At 27.8% G+C, this 8,666-nt stretch overlaps 2 protein-coding genes across 2 annotated transcripts in view; one reads left to right on the top strand and one right to left on the bottom strand.

Annotated features, from left to right (window-relative positions):
* LOC122630777 (transcription initiation factor IIA subunit 1) overlaps nt 1-8,666 on the top strand; it is a 36,107-nt gene that overhangs the window by 22,836 nt on the left and 4,605 nt on the right. The window lies entirely within an intron of this gene.
* On the bottom strand, nt 4,760-8,620 carry LOC122630779 (synaptogyrin). The gene is made up of 5 exons (XM_043815665.1): nt 8,462-8,620; nt 7,609-7,832; nt 7,334-7,478; nt 6,901-7,225; nt 4,760-6,822 (listed from the first exon to the last, which is right to left on the bottom strand). Exons 1-4 carry the CDS (start codon nt 8,561-8,563, stop codon nt 7,028-7,030), a joined length of 669 nt encoding a protein of 222 aa, XP_043671600.1. The 5' UTR covers nt 8,564-8,620; the 3' UTR covers nt 4,760-6,822; nt 6,901-7,027.

The following is an 8,666-nucleotide window of genomic DNA, read 5'->3' as shown; positions in this document are numbered from 1 at the left end:
AACATCATTGATAGTAATTATACTACTGTCTTTCAAATCATTGTAAGGCTTTTTATATATTGACGTAAGTATTGTACATATTTATTGACTGGATCTCTCGTACTTAACGAGTACAAGGTCTTCTTACTTTTTCGGGGTAAATGGGTATTGCAAGATAAAAAAGAAAAGTAAAAAGTCGTAAAATTCTTGTAAGATCAATAAAGATTGTATAGTACGTAACTTGAAAAAAAAAACCATTATATTGTTAAATGTCAGTTCGACAATTCTAAAGCTAATTATAAAAAAAAAAGAACAAATAAAGAATACGCTATACCAACTTCCATTTATTTTTATAATATATATTATTATAAAAACTTACTTATTATAAAACCATACTTAATTTTGATATTAGATCGATCCAATTACGAAGAGAAAGAAAGAGAAAGAGAGAGAGTAAAAGGATTCTGCAACACTTAACATTGAAACTACTCATAGTGACTTTGAACGACGTAAATAAGGTCATCTGCGAAAAAATAAAAAATGAAAAATACGAAATGACGGAGTCGCAGTATTCTATCATGATTTTTTTGATCACAATATAGGCAAAAAGATAGGACGTATCTGAACAAATAGAACAACAAATTTCGATATTGCAAACATTTTTTCTGGCTATTCAACGATGATCTTAAGTCTTTTACGAACAAAAGTAAGCCCATACGTGTCTAATCGTATATTTTAAAACGTGTGTTCTTTGTTCGTAAATACCATTAGCGATATTATTTTGATAAGATAACTATAGAATTAAAAAATTTTTCGATGCATTTATTTTGAGACAACTGCAACTGTTTAAAGAGAAAAATATTATTGTTTTGCAAATAATATACATATATGTGACGGTAAACAAATTTGGTGTAAAAAAATGAAACGTCGATAAATAAAGAAAAATTAAATTTATTAACATTCGTTATGCGTTTTTTGTCATAACTAAACGATTCATTTTAGAAGCTCGAATAGCGATGACATTGCAAAAATTGTATATTACAAAAGAAAATCAGAGAAACGAAGAAAGAGAGAGAAAAGGAGAAAGATGTGAAGGAAAGTTCGTCATATCGAGGTCATTGTTACTGAAGCATTTAACGATCGAACATCAATTATCATATCAATGTAAGAAATTAAAATTTGTATGTATGTGTGTGTGTGTGTGCAGATTTTATTAAATTCCATTAGCAAAATACTATTGACTTGTTAATAATTAATACAACAATAAAAACTTTTTATCAATATGCAGCGTGCATATTTAAAAGCTCGATTAACCTTATAGATAACTCGCAAAAACAAAGAGATGTCTAATGATTTAATAAATTTAAAATACGATGTATATATAATATACATATATTAAGTAGAATATCAATCATTTAGAATCGTAGTTTTAAAATGGAGAAGATGAAAAAGAAGATTATTCTTTGAAATCGTATTCAAAAGGAATATATATATATATATATATATATATATATATATATATACCAGCCAATATCTTACAAAGTTATAAATGGATTTTTTTTTTTTTTCTAAAAAGCTCATTTTTAAAATAACAACGATTCTATCGTTTCTAGATAAAAATTAAAATAATTTCAGTCAATAGTAATAATAACGGTAAGGATAATAAACTTTCTTACGCTAATTGTTTGGCGCTACTTGTGCGATTATCTTGATCTAATCGAAATTCCTCGACTTTGAATGACTTTGAATTTTTTGTTTTTATAGAATAAAATCAAACCTTGACATAGCATTCTCACGTTTATCTCGTATACGAATATACAAATAAAAAAGAAAAGTAAAAGTGAAAGAGATTTTTCAATGAAAATAAATAACATATAGTTTCTCATCCGCAATTGAATTGCAGCTCATTCGAAGAACTTCCTTTGAAATAAACGAGGTATATCTCGTGCATACCTCCATACATATATAAGTATGTATAATGTACTTACCTACATAGGCATAAAGACCATAATCGTGAATCGTAGATCGTTGGTCGGACCAATAGAAGACGATGCAAAATGTACTTTTTCACTGCTAGTATCAAATCGGCGGTGTAATTTAAGTTTCTTGTTTCTCGATGCAATCTCGCAAACCTTCCGGTCGCAAACCAACTCGAGATAGAGCCATTGCCATCAAGTTCGATTAGTTTTTACAGGAATTCGATTTATTTCTTCTTTGCTAATCAACCAAACTTTTAATCGAAATAAAAAATAAAAATATTATTTTCAATATTCGAAAGTTGAAAGAAAAAGATGTAAAAATATATTTAAAGGAGGAGAATGGATGGTAGTCTAACTCAAAAACGAACATTTATTTTTATCATAAGCAATTGCTCAACGTCACGAAACAATTAATCTTATTCTTATTAGGATATAAAATCGGACAATCAATTTCTATTCATTCAATAGAGAAATGTTAAAGCTAACGGTATATATATAGATTAAAGTTATACCAATGAATACTAAGTAGACATACCATTAAAATACTATTCTGTAAACAATATTAAAGTTAAACAATAATTAATTGGTATTAACTTTTTGCGAAATTAAAAAATGAATGAAGCTGATCTCTTTTTGATTTCTTGCAGCCTTGACACACTTTTCTTTTTAAATTTTGAAATTTTTATTTTCATATCACTCTCATCATCATTATCTCTTTTGCAACTTTAATTAGATTTATTTTTATATATAGTTGTAACTTCCACTTTTTAAGAAAATAATGTCATATATTACGATATGAAATTTAAAAAGAATTCATTGCCACGATCGAAGCTATCATTTGAATACCAATTATACATTTATCTCTAAAAAAAAATTAATATCCTGTCGAAAAATAACCCGATGAACCAATTCGTTCACTTTGAATTATTCAATAAAAAATATTATCTCTTACATAAAATATTATATACTTGATAAGCGTTTTTTTCGTTTGTTATAAAAAAAAATGTTTTTAATATGTTTCGTATAAAAATATCGTAAAAACTATCGATCGGATATCATCATTATGAATCATGTCAGTTTTATATAATAGTAGTTCCTATAACGAAAAAGCAGTTATATTTTTAATCAGACGTAAATATTCATTTAAAAAAATTAATCTTTCTCGGAGTTGAAAAAAAAATGAAGAAATTCTGTTGGTTGAACTTTAAAGTTGCGGAAACTATTGGGTCAATACTTTCGTAAGAAGCTATTTGGCACATCATCCAAACAGGAATGTTTACCTGAACGATTTACGTTTGCTACTCAACTAGTCGCGAGTTACTTAATGACACGTAATTCGTCAAAATATTTTATGACCATTTTTCTTATAATTAAATGAACTCATCAATTACAGATAAGATATACAAAGATTTACAAAAAAAAAAAAGATAGCTCTGACATATATTCTTAATAAAATTTTCAAATTATTAAAATCTAATAAAAAATGTTTAATTCCCAGGATTATTAATCGTCCATGTAATAATTAAAATATATTATATAACTTCTGCTTTTATTTTTCAAAATTAGTATTGCATTTTGTATTTTTGAACGCATGTTATTCAATAGCTATTTGTCACTTCGTTATAACGTAGTACTTTTATCATTGGCAACAGGAACTCCAAAATATATACTAATTTATGTATATGCTGCTGTTCCCCCGAGTTATTAAAATAAGTGATAAAAGACTTTTCCGATGTCATAATCTTTTTCTTTAATCATCATTATTCCCGCAATATTATGAATTATTACAACGTTACTTAGATCATACATCATTCTAATCCAAATGAAAGTTAAAACATTGATTATTTAATTAACACAATATATTATAACATTTATTTGTAATTTAATAAATATATATATATATTATTTACTATATATATAGATATATGATATAACGCTTGTTACAAAGACAACATATGATTATTGATATGAGCAATAACAAATTGAAATCCTTAAATTAAAATACTGAATAATAAAATTCCATCCCCACAAAATATCCTAATTCCGATAGGTTGCATCAATAAATTTGATTTACCGAATATTGAATCCTTCATTCCTTTTTTCTAATCATCAAGAAACTTATTTATCGAGACAATATTGCATTGTTTGAAATAATTCATTTTATAAAAAATAAGATTGACGATGCTGCTATTTCAAACGCATTAACTTGTATTAAGATATTGATGTAAGATATTGTACATATCTATCTTTCAAGATATAATCGCAGCATTAAGAGTTTAATGACGCATCATTCCATATACGAATTTCATAGGAAATTTAAATAAGCTTTCATCTATGTTTACGTATATGATGATACATTGTGGAGAAACTTAAATTTTACTGTGCGTCACAAACTTTAGAAATAATATACTATAAGGAAGTAGTAATGTACATACCTCCCACATATGGTTTACTTTGTTTTTGCTCTCAAAATATTATGAAACCGCATAACATTTATATGTAAAAAAAAAAGAAAACGAATCACGAAAATGATCAGAGTAAATGCAAAATATAATAATAAAAGATATGATTTACAATGTTCCTGCACTTTGTATTATTCATATAGCATAAAATGCTGGCTCGGATATATAACGATCCTAATTTTCGGTTATCTCAGGATGAATTCATGTCAGGATAATTTGTACAAACGAGTAATTCTGAATTTAAGTACATCGAGCGGGCGTTATAGCGTTGTCAGGTATAATAAATTATAGTATTTCCTGTACCTCCTCCTGGAGATAAATTTCAGAAAGAGATCTAGATTGAGTGTAATGTACATTTATTACTAATTATAATGACATGGTTTGTATATAGCTATCAATATTGTTTCAATATGTAGCACAATACAAAACAGTACATTGTTTAACTATAATTGATACACATAGCCCGAATCATTGAAACAGATCTATTAACTTATATTCTATACACTTTGCAGGAGAACTTCGCACATTTAAACATTCAAAATTCACAGAAAAATAATACTTTGTAATTCGTAAATGAATAATTTTGAAAAATACGAAGGTATACTTTCAAAATAATCATATCGAACATAATATTAATATTACATTACTTAATAATTAAAATAATCATTATGAATATATAACAAACATTTTTCGACAAAAAGGAAGTCAATATTTTCGGTTGTTCCCTTTTATGGCTGCTTATTGAAATAGAACAGTAAAGTTTGTTCGCATTTTATATTACTTAAAAAGAAAATGTAGATCTTATGCTTAAGTCTAAGAAAATTTTGTACAACACAATGAAGCGATTCGATTATGAATATCTATCACCAGCATTAACAAAATCATTTGATTTACATAAAAGAATTATTAACCACTTTTTATGTAGTAAATCATAAAGTAGATAGCAATTGTCTCTAAACACTGAGATCTTCACAGACGCATACGTCTTAAGTATTGCATCAAATGCAAGGTAACTACATTATATTTAAGTAGAATACAATAATTATTTAGTTATTGATACTATCTTAACAGACATTTTTATACCTTTACATTTTTTTAATAGACATTTCAGTAATATTTACTACAATCTGTCGAGTTCTTTTAATCTGAACTGTTGTTAATGAAATAATTTATTATTTATGACTCTGAGAGTAAGAAAGAGACCATGGCATTACACTTCCATTGATAATTTTTTGTAATTCTCTGTAACATGTTTTCAACTTGATATAGAATTTCTACTCACATTTATATAAGTGAACATTCCTACAAAAAGTAATTAGTTTGTATTTTTCGTGTGTGTAAATACTTTTGAGTATTTTATTATTTATTATTTGTAAAATGAAAGTATTTTAGATAAGGTTGCACTGTTCAAAGAAAAAAATATGGCGATTATAATGTATTTAAAATATAAATTTTTAGTTTCTTAGATGAAATTTTTTTTTTCCATAAAAAATAATTTAAATAATTAACAATAATTGCCATTTTCCATCAAATCAATAAAGTAATTAATTTTAATAGAAAACATGTTGGGAAACCTTGGAGAATTACATATAATATATAATATAATTAGTCATAATCAAATATTAAAAAAAAAAATTAGAATAATTATATCTTAAGCATATTTATTAAAGCTGTTGTAAATAACTGAGATACAATAAAAAAGAAGTCATATTAAATATGAATCTTAAAATTTATATAAGAAAAAATCTTTTTTTTTTCGAACTTGCAACCCAGAACACCAGTTGTTAAGCTATCATACATTTAGTACCATCATATTTGTAAACTGGTGACAAAGAGCAATCGCTTGTAAGTCATATGACAAATACTGCATAAACATTATAAAATAATAATACTAAGTGCAACGACTAGTAAATTATAAATATATAGACAAAACAATAAATTACTGTACAGTATATATTCTTTTTTTTTCTATGACTTTAATAAACCATGAGCTTTCTTTCCAACATCAGATCATACCTACACATTATTAGTGTCTCACAATGCACATTATTAATATCCGCGTTTGCTATGAACACGTCACAATGTTAAAATATACATAACCTGTGCATGTGCTACTTCTTAAACATTATGGAATTACTATATTTATTCATTACAAGATTTAATATTTAATTCTGCAGTTGATGAATGGTCATCATAATTCGTACCTAGAAACTCGAATGGCATACTTTGAATGTACCTAATGTTTCTTTGTGTCATTGGGCGCATGAATAAGTATAACTTACAAGTGGTCAACAATAAGAAGCACAATGTAACAAATAACGCTTCCTCTACATCTGCCATGAAATTTGTTCTATAATTAATGCTGCCCAGCGATCTATCAGCAAATAAAGTTCTTCCCTTTTCTGTAAGAAATAAACAATAGAAGAATTACAGAGAGTTACATTATTTTTATATTATTAAAGAAAAGTAGGCAAAATTACCTCAGAGAAAAACAAACTAGAGAGAGCAGTGTGTTTACAGGATGGATTAACCTAATCCATTTTTCTTCGTTGGTAGTTCGCTGTGCATCTTGTGAAAATATATTTCGGTAATGACTATGGATGACATTTAATAAGCAGGGGCTTGAAAATCCCCCATTCCTCGCTGCTGTTGACCAAATGGTGGTTCTTGATAAGCAGCATCCGTAGCATCAGGATAACTTGTATATCCTGTTCCACCTACAGGATCTGCTTCGTAACTTGGAGCAAAGGCTGCATCTTGTATACCTTGTCTGAATCTTTGAAATGCAAACCAAGCACAGCCAGCCTATATAAAAATATTGTTACAAATTTTCCAAAAGATAATAAAAAAACTTGACACGATTAAGTCGTTCCCACTTCATGGTGAATAAGAAATCATAGATTATCCACTTACCCAAGTAAAAATGGAAAAAAACGAAAATGCAATAGCTCCTTGTACATTATTAACACCATACCCATCTGATACTGTAGTTTTATTCCATGCATTTGTTAGGTAACAGAAGCCAACAAAATACAAAAATGCCCAAAAACCCGAAAAACTGCAATAAAGTACAAATATGTGAAAGTAATGATTATAAATCAATTGAAGGTTTTATTTCAAACTTTATCATTTTATAAATTTGTTGTTTCATCAAGAAATTTAATAATTCTACTAAATAACTAGCTTACCCAAGATCTAAGAGGACAAAGTGTTTTCGAGTTTTTACAGAGGACATTTGTTCGAACAAGTATTCGCCAGCAAGAAAACCAATACTGGCTAAGAATGCTATAACACCTATACCAATGCCATAATTACAGGCATTATTGTCTTCATTATAAAGACAAACCTCTTTGTCTTGTTTTGTAACATAGCCCTTGCTGCTTATACATCCAAATACTATTATTGCAAAGAGCTGAAATTCATTAAACTTTCTTCATTAAACTTATCTTTTTCTTAACCTTTTTTTTTTATTAAAATATTTAAAAAAGATTAATGATCTTCAAATATATATACATGTAATATGAGTCCAACTAGTTCAAGATATAAGGTGGGTGACATATTATTACATATATTCCTTCTATATATCAGACTAATAAAACAAAATGGGATAAAATCGATAAAAAGACATCCTATATAGATATGATATTATTGCAAGATAAAATCGATGTAACGAGCATTAAGAAGTCAAGAATTTCGATTTAGTCGATAATGTACATGAGCGCACTTGGCACAAAAATCTGCGTACTAAAAGAGACGTTTAAGAATATGATCTCATCAAAGATGATTATAATCGATATTTGAAAAGCATTAAATCAATCGAAGTTGTAATGGATTTGAATTCCAAATCCCATAGAATCCCGTATTATGGGGCGTACTGCTTGAATTCGCGAAAAATCAATAGAACCCCATCATAGGTAGGGGTGGGGGCTCAAGTTCTTTTAAAATCAATGTATTTACCATCTCAAATTTAGCTCAATATATCAAGATATAGGATAGGAAACATTTAGGAAAATTAAAGTTTGTTATAACGCGTAAACTTACCAAGCATAGTGCCCTTAAAATAACTAGAGGCCTTTGAACGAATGCGATCGGATCAAAAGGCGCTCCTGCCTTTCCTCCACCGTACGCTCCACCGCCGTCCATCTTAATGCAACTGAGGTAAAATTTCAAAGCTTTCGAAGAAAGGCACCACGCACGCGCCACACAACACTCGTCCTCTTGCGCAGCATTTTATTAAACCACAATT

This window comes from Vespula pensylvanica, chromosome 7 (assembly GCF_014466175.1).
Source record: "Vespula pensylvanica isolate Volc-1 chromosome 7, ASM1446617v1, whole genome shotgun sequence".
NCBI lineage: Eukaryota > Metazoa > Arthropoda > Insecta > Hymenoptera > Vespidae > Vespula > Vespula pensylvanica.
This window is presented reverse-complemented; position numbering and strand designations above follow the sequence as displayed.

Bases quoted from the DNA above. Each gene is read 5' to 3' on its own strand.
- LOC122630779 (XM_043815665.1), bottom strand. From the start codon at position 8,563: ATGGACGGCGGTGGAGCGTACGGTGGAGGAAAGGCAGGAGCGCCTTTT. The intron at 7,833-8,461 runs GTAAGTTTACGC...AATGAATTTCAG, and splicing joins TTTTAAGGGCACTATGCTTG to CTCTTTGCAATAATAGTATT. The intron at 7,479-7,608 runs GTAAGCTAGTTA...ACTTTATTGCAG, and splicing joins TTTGTCCTCTTAGATCTTGG to TTTTTCGGGTTTTTGGGCAT.